The sequence below is a fragment of the Haliotis cracherodii genome, unplaced genomic scaffold (genome assembly GCF_022045235.1).
Source record: "Haliotis cracherodii isolate W230 unplaced genomic scaffold, xgHalCrac1.p SCAF_1, whole genome shotgun sequence".
Lineage (NCBI taxonomy): Eukaryota > Metazoa > Mollusca > Gastropoda > Lepetellida > Haliotidae > Haliotis > Haliotis cracherodii.
In genome coordinates, this window is record NW_027266264.1 from 3,358,019 (window position 1) to 3,385,697 (window position 27,679).

Here is a 27,679-nt window from a genome sequence, read left to right on the forward strand (position 1 = left end):
TGTAAATAATCGAGTCAATCCAGTGATTGATGTCATGATCATCGATCCACGCAATTGTAATATGATGACATGCATCAACCAAGTCAGCGAGCCTGACTACCCGATCCCGTTAGTCGCCTCCTACGACAAGCACAGTCGCCTCTTACGGCAAGCACGGGTCTTCAAAGGGCCCATCACGAAGTGTGCAATCAAACCGATTTCGTATCTGGAGGCAGAATGTAGAATATATTTACACAAATATTTCCATCGGGGCCGGGAAACTGAATTCTTAAAAAAAGTGGTGTAGGCTTAAAAAGTTCGTACAATTTCGTTTGGTAATGTAAACATTTCGGAAAGTGTAAGTGAAGTTCCTTTTTGAGCAGTCCATAAAGATGTTATTTCAAGCCAACCATTCCATTAGTTTGAGTACTGAAGAGATCATTTTTCAATTTTATTTCGTTATATATTTTATGCTGCATTGTAAATACATTGTCTATTATATGAGTGTTTATATATGACGGTGAATATATGTACGATGTATCTGGAGAGGGTCCAGTGAACAAGATGTGTTTTTCCCCAGTCTAGATGGACATGCTAATACAATATGTTTATATCGAGGGATACTGAGACAACAAACATTAAGATAAAAGCTGATCATTTTTAATATGGGCAATTCAACATCATTGGTGTTTATGGATTTATTTTTTTATTAAGTGGTGCTTTTCTTTACCTGGACGAGCAATCACTCTCACCTCGGAACTACCACGCCCCAGTGAGATAACTGGCGAGCTGACTGGCCACAGATAACGGTTATTTACGGTTCACTGACCAAACAGGTCAGTCACTATCACACTCTGGGGACGATGACATAATGACCGACATTGTGACTTTGCACTGTATATCTTGTTCGAACAATTTCAAATCGGCCTCCAGTATCAGAGGGTCGTTACATACTCGACGAGAGTCGGTGAATCGTTGTGTAAAAGGTCCATACAAAGCTACATGTAGCAGTGAGCGCGGTGTGTATATGCAGAGTCTCAAATTAAGACTTATATAAAGTTCCTGGAATATGTCGGCCTATACTGTAATTATGGCTCGATTTTTAACAGATGTAAAAGGCCGGGCAAAAGAAAGCATACTTCCATGATTGATGGTGGCTGAAAATAACAAACAAGAAATGCTAAAATGGTTATTCGATGGTGATAGTACGGGTCTGGCTTAACTTTGAAGTGTTTCGGCGATAGTTGTCAGCCTAGTAACGTCTTGATAACGTTTGTAATTGCTTGGTCAAATCCATTTTGAAATTAGAAAAAAAGTGTATACTTTCTTTTGCCGGAAATTCTTTTATCTCTGCAAATGTACTATGTACTATATACTGTATTATCTGACATGAAAAAAGGAGTGTGACCTAAATTTTTAAAATTATTTATGTATTTAATAATAACAAATTACATTTTTCTTAAAATAGATAATTGATATCTTACTCGTGTGAAATAAATTAAATTTCATTTAATTGAATTTAATTTGTATTCGATATATATTTTCTTCCCTTTTTGTAACTGTATTTTTAACTAAGAGCACTTAAATGAATAGTCAATATGCTGCTCAGCACTGTTTTGTCATATGTCTTAAGATGTCCGGAATAACATCATTCAAATTGTGACATACCCTAATCTCAATCAATTATTGGCAGTCACGCACCGCTGACCGAAAAGAATGTGGGGGCCGGTGTAATCAGGGGGAGGTAACTCGGAGAGTCAAGTACTTGACCTCTAGACGGGTCACGTGTTCGTCTTCCTCTTTCATCAAAACATTGCACAGGTAGATAGCGGTAAATTTGTTAACAGTCAGGAATCATAAACGGCTTTTGTGTAGAATGCATCTCACGGACAATTATTTGAGTATTGATTTGGTATTATATTGCTTCCTTCGTTAATTTGTGTCAAGTTTAAGCGTGATTTGTTCCCAGATTTGGGAGACACCCGGCTTGAAAGAAGCAGGTGCAGTGGATTCGTAAATGGAGCAGACGTGAAATATGCCGAGCAATACCGCCAGCATATAACGAAACAACATCGCTGCAGGACTCCAACATGGACAGGCATACACAATGTCCATACGACAAGGCAAACTGGTTTTCCAGAATGACATTTTGGTGAGTAAACAAAGAAAATTCATGCGAGAAAAAGAGTGACAGATCGAGGGTGATCTGTTACTTGCTCGTAAGCAGTGATAGATGGGACAGATTACTTCACAGGGAACCTTTGAGTCACACATGGGTGTCGTCTTCTGAGCTTTCATTCACTATTATAAGACAGGCATTTCTATTAATTGAAATAATTATGTCATGTTCTGCCGAGTCCATACACCGATTGTGCATGAGCTATCTCTGTCAAAATGTCATGTGGTGGCTGGCTTCTAAAAAAAATGTTATTTATGATTTTTTCGTACTCTTTTCAGTTTTTCTTTATTTTTTTTAATGTGTCACTGCTGTGTAAGAAATTTACACTAACCCGATAGTACAAATTCCTGTGGGCTAGTAAATTTCCCCATTATTTTAACATTACAACTCATAGGCCTACAAGAGCATTTTATCTTTAGCCTACATGGGCTAGTAATGCTTTCAGTTCAGTTTATAACCTGTGCTGTATTAGAATAAAGAATTCACAATAGTTACATATAATCTTAAAGAAATCTTAAAGAAAACTTGAATGTGAATTAAAGTGTTATCTATATTCCATTAGAAAAATTGCCTCTTCTGTAAAGTTCCGCTTCATTCGGGTGATGTCACGTGTTTTCAAACACCTCACTGACTTGCTTGATGCATGTCATCGATCTCATGTGGATTGAGCCTCATGATGTCAATCACTGGGTTGTTCCAGACTGATTATTTTACAGACCGACATCATATAGCTGGAATATTGCTGAGTGCGGCATTTAACAACAAACAAACATCAAACATCATTTACCAACGGACATAGACTACAGGGATATTAAGTGGTGCTAGTCCTATAGTCCTTGCCTAACTGCTTACTGTTTAAAAGGCATCATAAGCATGATAAGTACTAAATTTGTCATTTTAAGGGTTTTGCTATATGTTATTATTGTAAGGACCAGTGGACCAAAAATGCTAGTTTTTATCACTGGACCAATACTGTCCATATTCGATCTGCACATGCTTATCCACAACACCATGAATGATTTGGGGTTATTAATTCAGGTTATGCATATTTCTTAAACTAAGTTTAAGGTGCTAAATTAGGCCCTCAGCATGTACTGGTTGCCATCTGATAGCCTGAGGCATGAAACATTACACATGTCAGATACATGTTATTGTCATTGTTGACATTGTTCAGATGTGTTTTTTTTTATCATGCTTCAACATTTTTAACAAAACCTATTTCAAACTAAATGAAAAGACACACGAAAGAAGTACCTACATTACATGATTTATTTACAGTCGACTCACATCTAATGTGCACCTGATTGACTGCTTTTCTAATAAAAAAAATTGTGAGGGTTGTTTTCAGCATGTTCAGGTCAGTACAGTATTTTTTCAATATATATACCGTTTTCGACGTAATAAGCGCCCCGCTCTAATAAGCGCCCACGGCGATATTTGCTGATATATTGGCAAGTGAACAATCCTAATTAGCACCCCTTCTGATTGTTCAATGTACACAAGACCTATTTATTCGTGTATAATACGCACTCGTGTGTTATATGCACTCTTAATTATGGGCATTTAAATTCTGGAAAAATATATCTGTCGTATATAAACAGTCAGGCCGTCAGCATAAACCGCGAAATTTATCTTTCAACTCTGTTTTTTCCACCAAAATAATATTCTAATAAGAGCCCCCTATTTCTAATTTTGAGAGCGCCCTGGGCGCTTATTACGTCGAATACGGTACTTTGCCAAAAAAGTAGGGGTAGTGGGAATCATCAAGACATATCTTCTTATATATATGGTATTGGCAAATTAAATGATAATATCTGCTGGGGAGTAGATGATTAGATCTAATGGGTTCTAATGGTTGGTGTAGACGATCAGATCTAATGGGTTCTGATGGTTGGTGTGATGAGATTCTAGCGCACTTGGTCGTTAAAGACTTTGGTGTCAGATTCAAAATTTGCATTTTTCAGCCAATGTCAATAATATCGGGTAATACCACCTCTGTTGGCCTGACATGCTTGAGGCATGCTTCTGATGAGTTGACTCATGTTGTTGCATTCATCAGTGAGAGCAACAGCTAGTTCATTAAGAGTGGTGGGTGGATTTTGATGTTGATGTACACGTCTGCCAATGACGTCCCAGGTGTTCAATGGGGGAAAGGTCAAGAGTGAGTGCTGGCCATGGCATGAGATGGATAGTTTGCAGTTTGAAGAATTGGGTCACAATCCTGGCATGATGTGCATGTGCATTATCTTGAAAGATGAAACGTTGCCCAACATGTCGTGCAAATTACACCACAATTGATGCAATGATTTTCTCCCAATAGTATTGACCTGTGACTCTGCCATGTACAATATGTAATGCAGTTTATCCAGTCATTTTGATACCACCCCATGCCATTATGGACCCACCCTGAAACCTATCATGCCGTACAACGTTAAAGTCCATAAATCACTCATTAGGATGCCTCTAAACTCGATACCTTCGGTCATGGAAACTGTGAGTGAACCTTGAAATCTGATATTAACCCAACATGGATTATCTCATCACTGACACATGGACGTCATGCATGGGCCATCTGTACAGATGATTTTGCACCTTCTGGACACATACTCTTACACTGGTTGCAGCAATACAAACTAACAGTTTAGCCCACTATTCCTTATACTGATAACATATTGCAAAACCCTTAAAAATGGAAAATTTCTACTAGTCCTTAGAATACCTTAACTATTGGGCAGTTTGTCAAGGACTATGGGACTAGTGCCAATTTCTAACGCTGAGTTGCCTGTTGCAACTGGTCCCTTGTCTGAGTGGCAGTTTACAACCGATATTTTAGTGCCATCGTTCTGACTAATTTGTACTGGGCTGGAGTTGTAGCCCTTGGGTGTCTAGAGCGGTGTCAGTTAATCAAGGTTTTGCGTCTGGCCCACAATCTGCTGATCATGCTGATGACAGATTGAGAAACATGCAGCGCTTGGGCAACAATATTCTGACATGTGGCCACCTGCAGCCTGCCTAGGATGTTCAGCACATTGCAAAAGGCGCATGATCAATGCTGTTGCTTCCTTAATGATTAAATGTATATGTATAAAAAGTGTATATTAATAAAGTGTCTTTGAGCGTTTGGTTCCAAGAAAACAAAATACGTCTGCTCACAACTGTGTCTGAGTGACAGTGGTAAATCTGGTATGCCATCCCCGTCTCAGGTCATCTGCTTCATGACTCACAATGTGGTTTTTGGGAGCTTGATTTCTTTTGGAAATGTTCTTGCCACATAAATCACTTACTTTCATTGCCAGAAATTGGTGTACTTTCCTGTAGTTTTACCTAAAAACAAAATATCCCCTCCTTTTTGTGCATAGTATATTTTGCACTATTGTGAACCTATAGAAATATTGGGGGACATGATCAAATTTCACTACTGCATATTCCTGAACCCTGCTTATATGTTCACCATGTCTGTTGCCCCAAAGGGTAGAATACTCGAGTGTGATAACTTTTCAATATTCTCAATGACGATTGGTCAGTTGAAGCCAAATGACATCACAGTGCTTTATTGTTGAGAAAAATATGGATATGGATATGCTATCAGTAGTGATCACAAACAAGCTATTGAGGCTAAATATGTGACATCGGACGTTGTTGCTGCAATACGTTTCATCTGAGAAAGTTGTAGATTGATTATGTGTTAAAACCTTTCAATATTCTCGATGCAGATTGGTCAATTGAAACCAAATGATCCAAAACGTTACATCTGAGAAAGATGCCTTGTGAAACAGTCCATGTATCGGTAACGTTACTAGTAGACAGTGATTCTGCATCAATAACCTATATGATTTCTCAGTGTGTCCCCATAACTCTTTCAGAATGACCCCATGTATTTACGCTGACGGGGTCCCTGTACATGCTGTACCCACTTATTCAGTCTCTAGGCAGAACAATGACTAAAGGCTCGGTATTAACACCATTCATTTACTGGGGAGTCAGGACAAATAATCCGTAATTCCGCTTAGCTCATTGGGTGTTCTCTACTTACTTGTAGAAATGGATGACAGGGTTTCCAAAACTACCAATATATTTATATACATTGTAGAGCTGCTTGGTATTTATATTACAGTTAACCAGTTTACTGCAGTATGAATTTGAAACTAACGAGTATTCAATATATGGGTGCAAGGATACAGTTGTGCTATGATGTCATGAAGATGTTTAACCATGTTAATGTCAACTTATGGCCATGTGTGATGTCATGTATCTCTGAAATAGATATGAATAGAAGCTTGTGAATTGTAGTTTGTGTTCCAAAGATTCGGTAGTTTTATGATATGAAAAGTCACAATGTGATTTTTCGCCCATAAGGTCCTTTATCATGTTTATCTCATGGTTGGTCACATATGCCAGTTGCTGTTCTGTCTCAGATCATGTACATTGTAATGTTTTTTTCTCGTTTTTGTTCTGTGCCCAAGTAAGAACTGCAAGTTAGGACAAAAACATTAATGTGTATGACAGCTGTCACTGGCATGTGCAGCTATGAAAGTGACTCGACATTTCTTGAATTTTCTTCCAAACTATTTATTAACATGATGAGGCATGTCTGAAATAACTGCAGAACTTAGTCACCAGCATGATGTAGGTATTGTTAATGGTAGCAATGAAGTTCAGTTAACAGTATGTATCTCAATGGTATCATTCTTTAAAGGGGGCTGAGAAAAATACCTGACACACTCTCTCAATCTGCATACCACTTTATTTGTCTTAGCATCCAATTTGAGACCTCTAGAGTCATATCGTGAACACATGTGGTACATGGAAATTACTCTGGGTTTTCACAAAGAAGGCATGATCAAAGGCTTGGGGCTAAATATTTTAGTTAAAAAGATTTCAACATTTAAATTTTAATAGTCTTCTGCGTACCAGAAACACATTTCAAACATGGCATTCGGAATTGCACTTAACAAGGCTGGCCATCTGGTGTACCGAAAGAGGATTGGCAACTTCATAACCTTGATGATGATTTGATGTGTTAATATGTTAATAATCATGATAATACATTATCTGTTTTTCAATAAATTGCCAGCACTGGCTGAGTAAGTCTGTACTACAATATCATGTTATATAATGTTGTAAAGTGTTCTCGGTGGAATTTTCTGATTCCCATCCTTCTGTATTTGACTATGTGTTGACAGTTAAGGAAACGTTTGGGCAATGTTCCGTTTGAAGCTGATCTTACTTATTGAAGTATTCATGCTGAATATGATGAATACCAGCCTAGAACTGCCGTCAGATAAGGAATCTACATCATGCACATCGTGGCCATCTGTCACCCTTAGATGCTATCATGATTATGTTTACACATGGCTAGATGTGTACAATGCTACAAAATAGGTTGCTAAGGACATGTTGGTGAAAGGTGTGCAGAAGTAAGTGTATGTGTTTATGTAGGACACAATCAGTGTTATTTTAGCTGCCATATTTCCTGTATTAAGTGGACTGCCCCAATAAGCGACCCTGACCATCATTTGGACCAATTTGTAAGGATGGTAAGTGTTGACTTTGTAACTGTAGGCATACCCTACTAAGATGGAACACTTACATGCACTGCTGCATTTTCTTGTGTATATAACATGTATAATGGATTCCTCACCGAAAACAGCAGTGTAGATAGACATGGTGGAAAGGGAATATGATTTCTTAGTAGCTATTATAAAACGTTTAAAGTTTCATTGCTGTTTGCCGTTTGAACTAAATTTGGTCACAATGTACACTGTTCTATATTTCTCAACCAACTCAGTGTTTTGTATACATGGTATAGTTTGAAATAAGCGTCCAGGACACCTTATATGGCGAATACAGTATACCACCATGTCACTGCAGCCAGGCAATTTGGGAGGACCCAGCAAAACATTACTTGATTACATGACCTACTAGTTTTGTCACGGTCGCAATAAATGTCACCACCAGATCACACTTAAGTCTTACGACAAGCATGTAATGTGGACATAGGGATAAAATGGAAATCACCCAAAACATGCTAAAATGCTCTTCAGGTGAAACTGGCCAATTATTATGATTAAACGTTATCTTCTAGCCATGTCTAGGATTCTTGCTACAAGGTATTTATTTGACCTAATCAAGGTAACTGTTGAACACATGTATCATGTGTAGGCCAACATTAAATTCAATTTTATTTAAATCAAACAAATTGTGTTGATCATGGATATATTTTGTGACCTGTCATCGGATCAACATGACAGAAAGTATTGCACCTCTGATCATGCTGATCATGCTGATCATCTGAGAATCGGTACAACAGTTAAAACTGGTCAGTTCACAGAAGGGTGTTGCTAATTATGCTAATAATAATGTCTCATTCGGGTCACAGTGTTCTAATTGTGAAACATGACATGTCAACTGTTCACAGCTTGAATAAGGCATGAACACACATAGCCATGATCATGGTGATAGCCCTGTAATGTAGTTACGAAGTGCAGTTTGCCAATCAGTGAACATTTGTATTCCAATACATTTACAGTTATTCTGAAAGTGAAGTGGGAGGTTTTAGGTGGAAGATGTGATGGTATTGGTTATAAATAGCTTGGTTCTAAATTCCAGATCCCATACTTGGCTGCAAGTCTGCACTTTATCTTCTAGCCCTCACAGATACAAGTATAGTTCTGGTGGTGGTCTTATAACATCAACCAATAATAGGCCATATAATAACGTAAAGTCTTCTGAAGATGATGCAGAGAGCCAAGTTCAGGCTGGTCATGCTGGTAGACTCAAAATCTTTTGTCACAGACTGTTTCAGAACTTGTTTGTTACACCTTAGCCTCCGATACGTTTCTATACATCTTTTTATCAGGTTTATTGTTATGATTAATCATGTTAATTATTATTTAGTCTTAACATGTTTACATGTTTTTGTTTGTTCCTGGGATGTAACAGGAATTGAACATAGAATCTTTACCAGCACCTTGTTTACTTTCTGAAATATAATCCATATCTTTTGTGAACACAAGAGTATATAAGAAATTATACCCTTATTTTACATATTTGCCAGTTATCTTATAAGCATTATCATGATTTGTGAATTTTGTGTGTTATTTACACACCACATTTCTCTAATTGGGCATACTCATACTATCCTTACAATCATTAAACAGGGCTATGAAACGTAATGTAGATGGCCCTTCTAGCAAGTCAAAATTTCACCCCTTCTCCATGTATGTTTATTTTTTCTAATTGATCCCTGCCCGTTAGTCATGTAATTTCAATGAGAAAATATTTAGGGGGGAATGAGGTCGTGTGAATAGTCAACTCATAGAAAGATACATCATGTGTACCGGTATGTCGATCATCTTGGTAGAATGACAACCGGCCTCCATTTTGTAATGTTGTGTACAACAACATCCTTATTCGCTCATAAATCACCACAGACTCTGTCGAATGGAAGCCAAGATGTAATCTTGATAGTGCAGGGAAAGTCATCACAGGGGTGATGAGCTCTAAATATTCAGGGCCAACTAGGTGGCTATGCGACCTCAGGTTCGACCACTTCGCAGCCTCTACCATTTAGTTGTACAACTAAATTTTACAATATACATAGGCAGTTAGTTTGGAGAAGGGCCTGTAACTTTACAAAGGAGAAAGCCTTCCTGGCTACATACAAATTTGTTGTTAAATCTATCCCCGTACACATGATACTCTACATCAATGATGGTCCCCAGATCCTAATGTCAGCCATCTTTTAGTGTTAGTAATACTACTTGTAGGGCATCCTCACATTTTGGAAAACATACCCCTGGATCTACTTCCGTTGTTCATGTGATCTCAAATTACCCGCCCATGATTTTCATCAGTCAATTTGATTTGCTATACTACTCAGTCTAACAGACCAATCAGAATGCAAGTTACAAACCAGCCTCAATGTAGGTTTGGCGATATCAACAATATGGCGGCTAGTCCCATTGATTATGATAGAGTTTTCGAGAGAATTCAACATTGAAAAACTTACTTACACACAGAAGAAGCCCTCAAAAATCTTTTGATGGAAAGGATGTCTTTATGTCCACCTCCTTTACCAATCTCCTTTTTCCCAATCTGGATGTTTGATTGGTTGGTAAAATGTCAGTATTAATTTGAGATCGCAAGAACAACAGGAATGGATCCAGTGGTTATTGTAGGTTTACCGAAAGGCAAGCTCTGGAGATATAGAGTATGCTTTGTAGAGGTGTAAGAGAGGTACTTTTGATTTGTTTCACCTCAGGTTCCCTTTGGTTGAGGTTATAATTACCCGGCCATATGCATGATATAATAGTGTTACTGTGATGACTTTGGCAGCTACAACAAACACTCGGCTTTCCAGGGAAAGGTTGTATTCTCTCATTACATGTCAATACACTCTGTCAAGTGTAGTCGGCAGCCATGTGGTCTGCTAGCGCTCAATACACACTTCCGGCGCTGTTACACGTGCGCACTCATTTATATAGAGACATCGTATGGATAAAGCGAGTGACTGGTTATATGATACTAAAACGCTACATTCCTCCCCCTTTAGTTAACAACTTGTTGTTTAAGCAATTAGTGAACAATGTTACTAACTCGTCAGTCACTGAGAAAGAAATCAAAGAAACGTTGATCAAAGAGTTCCATGGAAATTTTCCCATAAAGTTCGCTGAAGTATTCTTGAACACTGAAATTCACAAACTTAATGTTCTTTCACTTGGTTTCTGAAATAAATGAATTGAGCATGCACCTTAAAGTTCAATCTGAATAAGAACACTTAACAATGAAATACAGTAGTTTACAGATTCAGTCTATCTGGAGCTCGACGCTCACGAGTCGATCTTCTCAACTCAACAGATGAGGACAGTTCTGGACTAGTGTCACATGTAGGTAACCTGGTACGCGGAAATGGCGTGTCTGCGGGTGACACTGGTACAGAACTAGGCTCTGGGAGCTCTGGTGAGAAAGTGATGACAGACTTTGACACTTCACTTTCTTCCAACAATTCTGGGGATTCTGGTTTCACAGCATCGGGGTCCACATAACGCTTGATGAGGTGATCTACATGTCGCCTCGCAATTTTGTTATTTTCTAAGCTGACTTTGAAGGAGATAGGACCTGTACACTGGATTATCTCCCCTGGTAACCATTTAGGCTTACCAAGAAAGTTCCTGACGTAAACAAGATCACCGACAGCGAACTCTCGTGACTTTGTATGTCTATTGTGGTAGTTTGCCTGCTTCTCTTGTTTATGTTGAACTTTAACACCGATGTCAGGGTGAAGCAAGTCAAGATGGGAACGTGGACGTCTTCCCAATAGTAACTGCGCTGGAGATGACCCTGTCGTAGTCTGCGGTGTGTTACGATACCTGAACAGGAATCTTGACACCCTGGTGTTGATGGAACCGCCGCTGAGCTTCTTAAATCCCTGTTTGAACGTCTGGACACTCCTCTCTGCCAGTCCATTGGACGCTGGATGGTAAGGGGATGTACAGATGTGTTGAATACCATTTCTCTTGATGAATATAGCAAATTCATCACTTGTGAAACATGTCCCATTATCAGACACTATTGTCTCAGGTAGACCATGAATGGAAAATGTTCTCCGAAGACACTCAAGAGTGGCACTCGTAGTTGAACTGTTGACAGGGAAAACATCCATCCACTTAGAGTGAGAGTCTACGATGATGAGGAACATTTGACCTTGTAAGGGACCTGCATAATCAATGTGCAGACGTGACCATGGTTTGGACGGCCAGTCCCACGGATGTAACTTTGCTTCGCAGGGTGAAGAACGACTCTCCTGACATATGGAACAAGTCCTGACCTTGTTCTCCAGCTCTGAATCAATGCACGGCCACCATACAAGACCTCTGGCAATAGCTTTCATCCTCGCTATTCCAGGGTGAGCTTCATGCAACACATCTACACACTGTTTCCTACCCTGAGGTGGAACCACTACTCTGTTACCCCACAGAATCACACCATCCTGAACACTTAGCTCAGTTTTCTTCTGAATATATGGCTTTAGCTCAGTATCTGGTTTCAGGTTTTCTGGAAAACCACATTCCACTAACTTCTTCACTCTAGCTAACAAGGGATCCTTCCTTGTCCAAAACTGAATTTGTCGCACATTCACTGGGAATTCTGCCATGTTCTCGAGGAGCATTATTGTGTCTCCTGGAACAGGCGGCACAGACACAGGGGTTTGCAGAGGCAACCTGCTCAAACAATCTGCGTTTGCTAACTTTGAGCCTGGTTTATACACAATACTGTAATCATACGCTGCCAGCATCAAGGCCCATCTCTGGAGTCTGGCTGACGCCATCACTGGAATGCCTTTCTCTGCATCAAGTAGACCCATGAGGGGTTTGTGATCTGATAACAGCTGAAATTTCCGTCCGAACAAATACTGGTGGAATTTCTTTATGCCAAACACTATTGCCAGTGCTTCTTTATCAAGCTGTGAATAGTTCTTTTCTGCAGGTGACAAGGAACGTGACGCAAACGCCACAGGCTTCTCAGTACCATCTGGCATGATGTGTGACAGGACGGCACCTACTCCATATGGAGAAGCATCAGCTGCTAAGTTGAGAGGAAGGTCTGGATTGTAGTGAGTCAAGACCTTACATGAAGACAAGTGAGATTTCACCTTTAGAAATACTGTATCATGCTTCTTGGTCCATGACCATGGAGCGTCCTTTTGTAGTAACCCATGTAGTGGCACTAACGTCGTGGAGAGATTTGGCAGGAATCTCTGGTAGTACTGTACCATCCCAAGGAATGACTTTAACTCTGTCACATTCTGAGGAGCTGGTGCGGACACAATAGCGTTTACCTTTTCCTCTAATGGATGCAGTCCCTGTTCGTCAATCCGGTGTCCCAGGTAAGTGACTGAGTCTTTCTTGATGTCACACTTTGAAGCGTTTAGACGCAAACCTGCTTTCTGCAATCTGTCAAGGACTTCATTCAGATTCTTGTTGTGTTCTGCATCATCAACACCTGTGACGAGAATATCATCGAGGTAGACGCACACATGTGGCAAGTCGCTGAGAAGACATTCAATTGTCCGCTGGAAGATAGCAGGAGCTGCCGACACCCCAAAAGGTAATCGTTGGTACTCGTATAGACCTTTATGGGTGTTAATTGTGGTGAGTTTCTTGGAATCATCATCCAACACTAACTGCTGGTAGGCATTACTCATGTCCAATTTCGTAAACTTGTGACCACCTGAGAGTGATGCAAATAAGTCCTCAATCCTGGGTATTGGGTAACAATCTGGTTTAGCTACCTGGTTGACTGTTAGTTTGTAATCTCCACATATGCGCACTGAAGACTGATCCGACTTCAACACTGGTACGATGGGTGCTGCCCACTCTGAGTACTGCACTGGTTTTATGACACCCTGCTGCTCTAATCGTTCAAGTTCATTCTCAACCTTGTCCCTCAAGGCATAGGCCATGTTCCTGTGCTTGTAGAAGCGTGGTTGTGAAGGAATAGATATGTTAATCTTCACTTTTGTATCTTTCAACTCACCAAGTTCCTCCTTGAAGACATCAGAATGTGAGTTAAGGATACTTTGCACATCATCACAATCAACTCTGAGGATTGTTCCCCAGTCTAGACGAACATGTCGCAGCCAGTCGCGACCAAAGAGATTAGCTCTTCTCCCTTTCACTACAATCACTGGCAGTTCTGCTGACTGTTTGCCGTAGTTCACTTTCACTGAGCATGAACCAAGCAGAGGTATCTTCTCACCTAGGTAAGTACGTAACAAGGTATGAGGAGGTCCTAGTTTGGGTGGATCTTTCCCTAACGATCTGTAAGTGTCCTCATTAATCACTGAAAATGTTGCACCTGTATCCAGCTCCATGCTTAATGGCTGACCATTAAGTGCTAAATCAATAAACATTGGTGGTTCCTTCTCTCTCCTCCCAACAAAAGGTGTAGAGCTAGTCTCCATCTTGTAAATGTCATATATTTCACTTTCAACATCATCATAGTTATCCGGAGTGACCTGATTTGTCGCTGAACGCTTGTGCTGACCCCGACTTCGACCTTGACCTCTAGATCGATACGAGCCACGTCCACAACGATAACCTTTACTATTCTGTGACTGACGACATACCTTCCCAATGTGGCCAATCTTACCACAATTGTAACACTTTGAGGTACGAAAATGACAGTCCGGAGATTTGTGATTTCGTAAACCACATCTGTCACATGGCGGGTAGACAGGAGCATGTTGAGATGATGACATCCTGTGCATGTTACCCCCTGTAGCTGCTGAAACACTTGAAGCACCAACTTTAATATCTTCTACATTCTTTGCTGCCAATTCCATTGACTGTGCTAGTGTATAAGCCTTATTGTAATCCAGAGCTTTCTCTGCTAATAGTCTCCTCTGTATTGCATCATTATTAATGCCACAAACTAGTCTGTCTCTAAGTGAATCATCAAGAGTAGTACCAAAGTCACATGTACTTGCCAATTTGCGCAACTCGGAAGCATACGCTGCAACACTCTCTTGAGACTTTCTATCCCTCTTGTGAAATTTAAGTCTTTCAACTATCACTGACGGTGTTGGGTGTTGATGATCGCGCATGACTTTCACTATCTCAGCAAACCTCATTTCCTTAGGTTTCGTAGGAGCGCACAAATTCCGGAGAAGTGTGTAGGCTGTCTTACCCATTTCACTAAGCAGAATAGCCCGTTTCATCTCATCATCCTCGTCATCAACACCTCTAGCCGTAAAGTACAAGTCTAACCTCTCACAATAAATGTCCCAGCTGTCAGTCTCTGTATTAAATTCGTCGATCTTCCCGGAGGTAGACGACGCCATGTTTATGGAGTGAGTGAAACACGACGGACGTTAATCACACAAAATGTCCACAAAAAACGCTAAGACATCCAGTTTTACCTCGTCGCCAATTTATGTGATGACTTTGGCAGCTACAACAAACACTCGGCTTTCCAGGGAAAGGTTGTATTCTCTCATTACATGTCAATACACTCTGTCAAGTGTAGTCGGCAGCCATGTGGTCTGCTAGCGCTCAATACACACTTCCGGCGCTGTTACACGTGCGCACTCATTTATATAGAGACATCGTATGGATAAAGCGAGTGACTGGTTATATGATACTAAAACGCTACAGTTACATTAACTCTAAAAATGCTGTACAACCAATTGGGGTTAGGGGTTAGAATTGGTCCTTAGCAACCGATGCTGGTTGTCAGAGGTGACTAGATGTATTGGGTGGTCAGACTCAGTGTCTGGGTTGATGGGGGGTAAGTGTACCCCAATGGTGTGGATTATTGCCTATTATATAACTTGCTGGATAAGTGGATTGTCAGGTCCAGACTCGTAATATAGCCAAAATGTTGAGTTAAACAACAGTAACACACAACAACATTATATACACTATGATTTTCATAAATAAGCAGCTGAACAATACCTGTACTTGATGTCATCATGAATTATATTTAATACATGACATTATTTAAGGTGGATATCGGGTCTGTTCCGAAAAGGCTACAAGAAAGATCTGGACATATCTGATGTTTATGATGTCTGCCAAGAAGACGAGGCCAGTCAGGTTGTACGGACAATGGAAGGGTATGTGTGCTATATAGTGATCTGATTTTAGTATATGTTTCTTACACTTAGATGCCCAATGGTATCTGGTCCAACAGAAGCTTTACTCGACAACTTGAAAATATCAGATTAGTCTTCATCAAATATTCTCAACAAGTTCTATCCTTCTCAGTGTTGGGAGGTGTTCCTGCGGCCATCAAGGTTTGCTGATGTAGTATTTCCGTGCACAGACCAAATAAATATTACATTAGGGTTGACAAGGACGTCTTGACTTTTATGCTCAACTTGGAACACTGCTTTCATTCTGGAAATCAAATTATGGAGATAAGCATTATGTAATACTTTCAACCAGCCATTCTGACCACCAGATTTTATGATTACTGGAACTTAATACTTGCCTGATTAATGTTAATTGGTGTTTGTCTAGGTGGAAGGTATATTTGTTGAATCCTGCTCATAATATCATGTGTCTGTCTCCATCAGTAGAGGATGTAATGTATGCGAGCGAGATGGGTCCTTATACACATGATTGCCTGTTTACAGATAACAGAATTCTGAATGTAGCACAAAAATGTGTTTACAAGTGTCATTTTAAAAACTAAATTAATTACAGGTACTAGGGCTGTTACGATTCACACACATATTCGGTGAATCGAACCGTATCCATTCATGAATTGAATTCGTTATTCGTGGCCACTAGAATCGAATATTTTTGAATATGCAAGCATCTGCATATTTACATACCCTGTACCCAAAAATATCATAAGAACATATAATATGCATAGATTTCTTCAAACACAAAACTCTTATAATATTTAGTTTGACAGTATTGTGGTCACTGGTCATTGTAGCATTTGAGCAGATACTAGTTCCTGGATAAGTGCAGAATATAAATGTCTAATATATTAATCATTAACATGATTAACAAACCATGTCAAATAATTTATGTTGTCAGTGTTTCACTGAATATAACAAATAATACAAATAATATTTCAGCTGCTACATCAGACTTGTTATTGTATTTGTGAATTATCATTCGTATTTGTATCCCTATATTTGTGATACGAATCGTATTCGCCTCATAGTGTATTTGTTGCAGCCCTAGTATTGACTGTTATATCAGTTATTGAATGACGTGAAAGAAAGTGTAAAAAGAAAACAGGAAATGGTCAAATTTGGAGAACAGGTGCATAATTTGAGCAACATTAGCCAGTTTTTGACAGCGAATTTCTCCTATGTGTATATCATGGTATATTCTTTAGAAACATAATTTTAGTATTTTCTGAAAGTTTATTCATCGTAGAGTAGTACATGGTCTTATGATTGCTCATCACGGGAAAGAATTTACTGCTGGCCAAATCAAGCTGCCCATGGTTACCACAGTATTAAAGTCAACAGTCAATGTTAATTTCTTATAGTTAGCCTTTTGGATATTAGCATTCAGGTTGGGCATCGAAATTTATTTGTTTTGTTATTATTCAATAGCAATATAAACAATTCTGGTTCAGGTGCTGGAAGGATGAAATACAGAAGTTAGCTGATGGAAAAAATGTCAGCTTGTTCAAGACTGTGTTCAGGGCCTTTAAACTTAGATTGCTGCTTCCAGGGATCTCTCTCGTCTTTCTGGTAAGTTCTCCTCGGGTTCTCATGACTATTCTCATCCATTTTCAGGATATGAACAGGATATGTAGATACTCGAAATAGTAAAATCTGTGCATTTGTATAACCAAAGATGGTTGCCCAATTTTTAACATCTTTTAGTTCCAAACCAAACAAACGTTAACAAAATACAGGCAATTATACAATGATGTTTTGCTTCTCATAGCTGGTGCCATCTAACCTATTCTTCAATTTTGTTAATTTGTATTATATTTCAAGAATTCAAGGTATTAAGGCCATTGTTCTGTAAATGCATCCATAACGACTCATATTCAAAGACTGTCATAGACAGCCTGCCTTAGTATTTTTGATGCACCTTGGTTTGGAAGAGAAGAGTGCACTCAGTTGGATAGGAAGGATCCTTAAATACACGACCTGGGTCCAGTAATCTTGCTTCAATCTTCCTGACCGATCCTAATGTGACTGTTTGATTGGCATTTTAATGTGGTAGTCCATGTGATTTGAATTGTAACAGTTTAGTTAGACACCACTGGACCAATGAACATGATGAAGCTGTAACCTTAAGTACTGGATCCCACCAATGAATTCTGTACCGCCATGTCGGCCATATTTGAAAAAAATACCCCTCTTTTTTGCATTATCAGATGAACAGACTGATTACTCAGCTATTTCTTTTCAAAATATGGAAACTCTGGACATGTTAGTTGGTTGCTTTGTTGTTTAAAGCCGCACTCAGCAATATTCCATCTATATGACGGCGGTCTGTAAATAATCGAGTCTGGACCAGACAATCCATACGACAAGCATAGTCACCTTTCACGGCAAGCATGGACATGTATACGGTAGTGGGGCTCAACATATATTTCAATCTTTCTTGGATATATAAAGTATTGCTTCATTTTACCATTTCTCAGCCAATTAAGTTCAAAATGTCATGAAATTTGGTGTAGAAATATTGTGTAGTTAGTACATGTAGTAGTGGGACTCAGCACATATATTCCATTTTATGTGATATTTAATATTTTGATCTTTTTTGGCCATGGTCTTTAATTTTTTTTAAAGTCCATATTTGCCGTGTACGTTTTTCCCCACAGGAACTCATCATTGGTCGGTAAATAAAAATATATACCCCTATATCTAAGTAGAGAAAAGGAGCATCACTCGCCAACTTGTTGGTTTGTTTACATTCAATATCCAGGTCAATTTCATTATGATATGCTTATTGACAAGCACTTTCCTGGCCATAGATTGATAGATCTATATTTCTACACATGTACAAGTCATCTAAATTTGATTAATGTCTGTTAATCACCAAAATATTGACAGTTTTATTCGCAAGATGGAGAAATGTTATGAAACCGAGCGGAAGTATGTAGTCGTGTGTGGAAAAGTGCCAAATTCCAAGCTCTCTGTTCTCCCCAAAACTTAAAATACTTTCTCTTTGCAGATTTGAATACGAAATGTATTGCCACACATCTTTTGAATATTTGTAGTAACTGCAACTTTGCAATTTTTAACCTATAAGTATAATAAGTATAGATATTATTACCGTATTCGATGTAATAACGGCCCAGGGCGCTCTCAAAATTAGAAATATGTGGCTCAGAATATAATTTTTGTCAAAGACACTAGTGACACTCTGAAATGATACAAAAAAAATGTCTGTGTGAATGATACATGACAGATATGTTTTTCCAGAATTTAATTGCCCGTAACAAAGGGTGCATATAACACATGAGTGAGTAGTATACACGAATAAATAATAAATGTCTTGTGTGTGTACATTGATCAATCGGAAGGGTGCTAATTGGGATTGTTCACTAACCAATATATTAGCAAATATCGCCGTTGGTGCTTATTAGAGTGGAGTGCTTATTACATCGAATACAGTATTTAGATATGCCTAATGACAACAACTGAAAAAATTACTATCTAATGGATACTAGCTTCAGCGGTGATGCGTGCGTCAAATTGGCTGTTTCAATCAGAGAAGGTTTATCATGATTTGACAACCTCTGATTTACCTGTCAGAATTGAGTAATTTTCAGATTCATCCTAAAATGACCATCAATACTACTACTAGCCAATTAAAGACTAACCCCTCGTCAGGATTCTAGTGAGAGCATATTTAGAATGTGATGTCCCAGTAATAGCGTCACAACTGCAGTGTTGAAAATTTAATTTGTCTAATCAGGTAATTAATAAGGTATGCATGTGGGACAGTGTGTTGTAACTAATGTTACTAATTCAGCATGCCTTGAATGAGAGCCTGGAATCTATTATATATCACAAATATTCAAGAACTTCAGAACCGTGTGGCTCTATTTTTGAGTAATAAAGCATATTTGTTTCAACATATTTGAATAAAATGCTGTTTCATTTTGCTTGCAGGAGACCTTAAAGATTACGCAGCCTTTGTTGATTGGCCAGGTCATCTTGTTCTTCAGTCTAAACCCGACTTTGCCCTCCTACTATGCTTATATTTTTGCGGCAGCTCTAGGGCTTGTTAACTTCATACAGACAGCTCTGAACACCCAGTACTTCTACAACATGCAGCATACTGCCATGAAAATGAAGGTTGCTGTTGCTGGCCTGGTATACAAGAAGGTAATTGTGTACTCTTTGTCATTTGAGTGAATGAGTTTGGTTTTGTGCTGTTTTGAACAGTACTTCCGTTCTGTGGTAGGACAGCTATGCAAATTATCCAGGTATAAGACTTTTACCACTACGGTGAAATTCACCAGCACTAATATAGTGGTAATAAACCTTAAAAGATAATTAGGGTGAACAAGATTTCCGAACCCATGATCTTAGGTTTCTGGCATGCCTAAGGGACACAACTCTCTTCTCTGTGAATTTTGATGCCTTAGACAATTGGTTACTTATGCCTCTTTTGTAAGTTGAAGTTCTTAGTGTACCATTATTGTACCAGGGCAGTAGGGTAGTCTAGTGCTTAAAACACTGATTTGTCATGCCCATGATCTGGGTTGGCTTCCTCACATGGACACAATGTGTGTTATGAATCAAATATCATGATCACACAATCAGTAAATTGCTTCCCATGTTGTCACATGTGTTACTCTGATATGATGTTTTGGTTTTGATCCAGTTTCCTTAGAATTGAGTTGACCTATATCAAGTACATAACCACATGACCGTGAGGACTTAATTTTTGTTTGTGAGCAGTAGTCTCATGTCAAAGTTAGTGCCAATGCAAATTAGCCTCATAAAGTTCAACTTCACTTTTGTTCTTTTAACATTGTGCAATATGGATACTGGTACCTGAGTACCATCATACTGGTAGCTGAGTACCTTTCTCATACATACCAGTTTTAAAAATTAATATGTGACACCTAGATTGAAGTGCTTTAACAAAAAGTGTCAAGAACTCAAGAACATTCCTTCTTGTTGAGCTTGTGAACAACATTATAGGACTTGATGTTCCTGTGCACATTAAATGTTAATCCCATGAAAATCCATGCAAGAATTCATCTTCGGCAGCCTATGCTCGTCATAAGAGCTGACTAACCGGATCAGGATTTATGCTCATGATGTCAATCACTGGATTGTCTGGTCCAGGCTTTATTATTTAGAGAAAGGCTGTCATATAGCTGTAATATTGCTGAGTGCAACGTTTAGCAACAAACTAATAAACATGCAAACATTCTGTGTTAACTAACATGAACATTAACACTGAACATATCATCACATTTTTGCAGGTCCTCACTTTAAGCTGCCAGTCCTTTTACCAGACCACCTCTGGACAAATAGTAAATTTTCTCTCCACTGATGTCGAGATGTTCAACAATGTAAGCATTTACTTCATTATGATTGCATCAAATATTAATGAAAATCCCTTTTAACATGTTAAATAAGATTACAATATTATTATTATTATTAATAAGATCATGGAAACAATCCATCAAAAGTTAATTTAGTTAGTTTTTGAAACTGTCTTAGTTTTGTTTATTACTAAATACATTAGAGTCAGTGAGTACTGTTTTTAAGTCATGCTGATTGGCATATTTAAAGTGTGTGTACACAATATGGACATATCAATCCACTTCTTGGTTTATGTTCAGCAATGTAGTAGTATCACCATGTGAAAGTAGCTGTTGATGCTTGACTTGACACAGGCCATTTTATGAAAATACACCAAAACATGACCATTCATAACTGACAACCCCAAGAAGTTGCTATCCATATACCTTATAAGTTATATGTATTTTTAATACTTATACTATCTCCCACGATGCACTTCTCCCTTCTCTTTCGATCCAGGTGTAGAAACGTTCCTAGTTCATGTTTCCTGCTTAAGAAACACCCCATCCCAACACATCCCAACTGTAATGGGTTACCATCATTTCCAAAACATGAATCTTGCGCTCTTTGATCATGTGACGACCCTAGCCAACTCATTCTCTTTCTAATAACTCTTGTGTGGAGATGTTTCTGTCTGGCGGAGAATGATAATTCTTAATTTTAGTAATTCAGCTTATAACATGTATAATGGGTTTAACATGGATGGGCAAGAAATGGAAAGTGTGTGGTAAGTGCAAGAGAACATTTTCTGCAGAGGGTCCACACTCTAGTTGTGGCCATTGTCAAGGCCTTTATCATTGTTTAGCAGGAAAATTAAATGACCTATCAGAAGCTGAATTTACTACCTAACTGTACTTAGGTACCCTCTCAGGTAGTCACTTGTATGCGTAACAGGGGACACATCTCAGCACACGTTACGTCCTCTCCTGTATTAACGCAAGTGTGAAAGATGACATAGTGACAGGTGTTCAAAGTCAGCCTCGGAAGAACATGGACCATCATGCGCTAAGAAGACTTAAATGACTAAAGGTGGCAAGATCAGGCTCTACTACGTTTACATGGGACAATCGTCTCTCAGTTTGATGAATGTGATGATCGATGGCTCCCTGCCGATCCACGAGAAAGTGTCTCTGAGTCCTCTCAACTCTTCGTCAGATGGTCTGAACAAACCCCCGATGAAGTAAGATCTGTAACCAGGACAGACAAATCCCTCTGGTGAACCTGCCAACGATCCTTTGAAGATGTAACTGTAGATCTCTTGTCAACAGCAACCACTACCGATTTGGGCACGCCCAGCAAATCTTTAGTAAGATCGGCAGCTAGAAAATAGTTTGATCCCTCATCTAACGAGATTGCAGACACACTTGACGACTGTCCCAATGGAGACGTAGAGGAGTGTGGTCTTGCCACCTTTAACGTAGTCCTCTTAGTCTTCTTAGCAGAGGATGGTCCATGATATGCATAGTGTGAGATACGATAATTATTATATATACAATTTATTGTAAAATCTACATATTTGTTCTTTATTTTTCCGTGAGTATATTTATGTTTATCTATGCTATGTATTTTCTGAAGGGGATTTCTAATTTCTGTTTTTCTGCTTCCAGTGTATAGAAAACATACACTACTTATGGTTGTCTCCCTTCGTCATATGTGTCGTAATGTACCTGATGTACAGGGAAGTGGGCGTGGCCAGTGTCTTCGGTCTCCTGCCTGTTCTTATATTTTTACCGTCACAGATTGGTTCGGGGAAGCTCTTTGGTGTATTGAGGTATGTTCAGTATTGGCATGAATAACGAGAATGCATGTGCAATATTCAACCTGTCGTGAACCTGTTTCCCTCCTTTATCTGCACTACCAGCTTACATGACACACTGGTACTTCCTGGGGTTTGAAAGAACAATCGGTGTTCCATGATCTTGCTGGAGCCATGTACTCTTCGACATTTTCATGATTTAATTGACGTTTCACAGACATTCTTATTTATCATTATCAGAAGTTTCTTTAGGATAGTTTGGATGACAATCAGTCAAGAAAATGTACTGATCTGAAACCCTGGATTTTGGAAGAACTGATCCTTGAAAAACTCACTAGCCAGCATGGGGCTATGAATGAATCTATAAGTTTGTCCCTGAACAGAATGTTTATTTGTTGAATGGCAGATACTAATACTCAGTATATTGTGAACACATACTTGTGAGCATTGACTGGTCGACCAGGCAACTGAGTTGAAATAATAAGAGGCACTCTGCTATTTTAGCTGGCTGTAGGCATGCCAGAAACATGTGAATCGTTGATTTGCCCTATCTGTGTTTCTAGGCTTGTAGCACATTGGTTTCACTGAAGTGGTAAACGTCTCTCCTCCCACATCATGCCGTAATATAACAAATCCTGTTCAAAGCCACTTATGTGTATGTCCAAACGCACTCAATCAGTCTTCTTTAAACTGTGATATTCTAGTTCTTCTATATTACTACTTGACTCCTAGCAGATGTTGAACATCCAGACATCTTACAATAAGGGGGTGTGTCTACCACATTAGACGTGCTAGACATGGTCAAAAATGCCTGAAAATAAGTGAATATATAGCTAAGTGTGTGGCTTCATGATCATGGTATCCATCAATTCAGTTGTGTGACAAAGAGCTTGCCTTGAAGTGCTGTGACAGACACATTAGATATCATCAAAGATGTTTAAAAGTAATTGTCAGATGTTCATGAGATTGTGTTGTAACTGGGATCTTATGTTGACATCAGAATGAAGACTGCTGCTTGTGGAGATGAGCGTGTTCACGCCATGACAGAGATTGTGTCTGGGATAAGAGTCATCAAGATGTATTGCTGGGAGAAACCATTTGGTCATCTCATCAACAAACTACGACAGTAAGACATCTTTCTGTATTTCAGCCCATCAGGATTCTAGGTTAGAATTGACCCTATGCTGGTCGTAACAGGGGCGACTTATGGATCAGGTGGTTGGTGGCATGGTGACTTGGGTTGATAACGTGTCATCATACCCCCATGGCGTGGATCGTTGCTCAAATCAATTGTCTGTTCCAAGATATTGCTGGAATATTGCTGTTTCCATCATAAAAGAACAAACAAAAAATAGCCAAATAGCAAATTGTAGCCAATAGCTGAGCAAGCCAAATTGTTAACACCTTCTTTTATTGCATGTTAGGATTAGCACAAAAACTCTTATTCACGTTGATCCTTTTTGGGGCTCACCTGAACCAAATAATTTTTTTTAACTGAATGCTTCATTTTTTGTATTTTTGATGTTTTAAATAGATGAGTTGCAATGAATGCCATATTCTATACCGGTAACAATATACAGTCAAGTCCCGTTAATCTGACATGGTTGGTTGCATATGATTATACATGTATTAACAAGTATGTCAGATAAATGAAATAATCGTCGTATCGATGTTTGTGATCAAAACTTTGACCACGACACGATAGATAACGATTCATGTGTATTGTAATAAAATAATTAAAACCCAAATATTCATGTTGTTATTCTATATTGTTTGCAGAATATGTTTTCTAATCATGCAACCTTAAAAGTTAACACAGGGTATTCCGACTACTGTTATGAGATTGTAAGACTGATTCAAAAAGCTTTAGAGAGCATAGTCTGGAATGGAAGTCAACAGTTTTAAACAAGTGCTGCAATGCTCAAGAAAGCAATTTTCTTAGTGGCTAATGTAAACTTCCTGTTAGTCATTTCATTGGTCAGTCAAAGTTCGTGAAACCTGTAATGGTATGTCCTCTTATATATACGATTTTAAGGAGCTTTAGGTAATTTAAACATGTGTTTAATCCTGTTTTGTTTATTTAGAGCATTAATTGTTTATTGTTAAAAACGTTTATCTCCGCATCCGCTGTAATATGCAGCTACTAGCCAACTTGTTTTTCTTCAAAACACGGGGCTTTGTACTCAGTGGGGAGATGACCACGAAGTACGCTGATCACTGTCAGATTAATGAGAATGATAAGTGAATGGTTTTGGTAATTTGTTGCAGAGAGCGAGACTGTCGGATTGATTGGTCTAAGTAGCACTGATGTAATTGGTTCCCATTATTAGTGTCGGATTAAGCCAGTTGCCGGATTAACAAGTGTCGGATTAACGTACTGTACTGAATTCATTCATGGTACTTATCACTGTATATTATGAAATATTTCTCTGTGTATTTAACGGGAACATCTGGTGTTGGTTATCATGTTTATGCTTACTGAATATATATAACTAAATGCATTGATAATGGATCTTTTAGTGATGATGTCATGATATCTTTGATTCCTTCTGTTTCAGAAAAGAGGTGTCGTTCCTGAAGCTTTCTTTCCTGGTCAAAGCTATAACTTTATCTATCTTATTCTACATCACACGAGTAATGGCTTTGTTTATCTTTGTTGGAAACTGGTTGTTTCTCTCTCACCCAATATCAACCAGCTCAGTGTTCGTCACACTGGGCCTGCTGGAGATCCTCAAGATGTCTGCATTCTTCTTTCTTACCTACAGTGTTGAGACCCTCTCTCAGCTATCGGCCTCCATGCAGAGAATACAGGTATTATTAGACTTCCATATGTGAAGGTGTTGTCTTCTCATTGTGGACATTTCTTTCCAAATGTGTGTTTTATCCTGAGTTTGAAGTCATGTTTTAACCCCCAAAGTATGAACAATTGTGTTATCATACATAATTCATAAAATATTTCATCATGTTTGTGATAGATTGTCAGTCTGCAACTTTAGCCACTAGCACAAAGCCCAAGTCTAGTAAAAATTTCATCCTTCTTCTTCTATCCTGGTTTGGAAACAATCCCCAAACAAGTTTTTTCAGTTTCACAAAGCACCTCACCCAAACACACCCCAGCTGTACCATGGTGAACAATGCATGAATCTTTTACCATGTTAACTCACTCTCTTCTTCATTGCTCCTGTGTGGAGATGGGGGTTTTTATTTGAGGGGAATTACATTTTGTTTTCATTTTCTGAATAAAGTCAGCTGAGTGAGGTTAACGTGGATAGCAAGAAACGCACACATGACTTGCTGTGATCATTTTGCGATGTCAGAGGGATGCAGACTTTACTTCGTAGTGATAAACGTGACAATGATAGACATTCAGTGATAGACACCAAGAAACCTAAGAGGAATATGCTTACGAAGGTTAGATCTGACACCTCTCCTATATCGTCCGAACACTGAACATCTGTGCTTGTATTAGATAAAGAAAATGGATTGGACTCCTTCCTTGCAGTTTATCTCCCTTAAGTTTTCGTCCGTCGGCCAAGATCTATTGTCGCTGATTGTACCAAGACTGCTACAATTCCGTCACCACTATTGATCACTACTGTCTTCTATGCTACCCTCATCGGACATTTGAGCAGAGAAGGCATTCTGAAGAATCAGAGAGGGGGTCTCTGGCTTTGGCAGAGAGTTGTTGTTCTTCGCTGTCGTTGAAATGGGAGGATCTTCATGTACTTTTGGCTGTGCCCTTTTCATGCTTATGGCCAGTGAGAACTTGATTCACTGTACTCGTAAAACATTGCATGTCACAGACATCATTGTCTACCTCTACGAACATACCTACTACTTCAAGCACTATCAAGCCAACTACATCCATCACTGATCGCTCGATCTTTGTGTCTGACTCACTTCAGACATCTTTGATTGCAAAAGGTTATTCTTGAAGAGTGGCTCGATCTTACCTCCACAAAGCAGGGGTGAGAATCTTCCTCGGATCCCCCAATTTCCCCAAATTTTAGTGACCAATAATTTGTTAAAATCTGATGGCTTCCCCCATAAACCCCCTCAATTTATGGACCTGGCTTCATTGCAAATAAGTTGCAAATAAAAGGGAAAATATCAAAAGGCTCTCTATGATCTATGATCACAATTGGATGGCACTGAAAGGTTACTGCCTTAACAGGAAGCTGAAAGGATCTACATTTGCTACTTGCTTAGCCGCTATCAACTCGGTGATTGCCATGACCACAGGTACAAATATTTCCACTGTATCAGAACTTCAATCCTGGATTAGATCATATAGACAAGTGGACCAGTCACCCATGCTTGGAATCTTGAACACCATCTGTCATGTGAATTTTACGAACCTTTGGCTGATAAAGACATAGAGATTATCACACTCAAGACAGTCTTCCTCTTGGCATTAACTACAGCAGCACGTGTCATTGAGATGATGTCAACAAGTTCACTTTGAGAGACAGCGCCATGGCGCCATCTTCTTGGTCCTGAGATGGGACTTTCTAGCAAAGAACCAATTCCCTAGACATGCAGACAGGTTATTCACCACCCCTCTGCTCTCCTCTATATTAGGCACTGAAGATCTAGAAGATCTCTTGCTTTGCCCAGTGGGAGATTTACGGATCTACCTTCAAGCTTCAGAAAATCTACGGCACTCACATTGAGGATTGTTTCTCCCCTTGTTGACATCTGTGACTACAGCAGTATCCAGGACCAC

At 39.0% G+C, this 27,679-nt stretch overlaps 1 protein-coding gene across 3 annotated transcripts in view; it reads left to right on the forward strand.

Moving 5' to 3' along the window:
- Positions 1-1,764: 1,764 nt before the first annotated feature.
- Positions 1,765-27,679, forward strand: part of LOC139471499 (ATP-binding cassette sub-family C member 4-like) — a 58,519-nt gene continuing 32,604 nt past the window's right edge. Inside the window, exons 1-9 of one of the 3 annotated variants that reach the window (XM_071253858.1) lie at positions 1,765-1,800; positions 1,949-2,131; positions 15,666-15,776; positions 17,264-17,381; positions 19,767-19,982; positions 21,095-21,184; positions 22,805-22,968; positions 23,954-24,079; positions 25,512-25,764. In XM_071253858.1, coding sequence (XP_071109959.1) covers positions 2,070-2,131; positions 15,666-15,776; positions 17,264-17,381; positions 19,767-19,982; positions 21,095-21,184; positions 22,805-22,968; positions 23,954-24,079; positions 25,512-25,764 — 1,140 coding nt within the window. In that variant the 5' untranslated portion in view covers positions 1,765-1,800; positions 1,949-2,069. Of the gene's footprint in view, positions 1,801-1,948; positions 2,132-15,665; positions 15,777-17,263; positions 17,382-19,766; positions 19,983-21,094; positions 21,185-22,804; positions 22,969-23,953; positions 24,080-25,511; positions 25,765-27,679 lie in introns of those variants that run through there. The other 2 variants (XM_071253865.1, XM_071253874.1) reach the window with 2 other exon arrangements.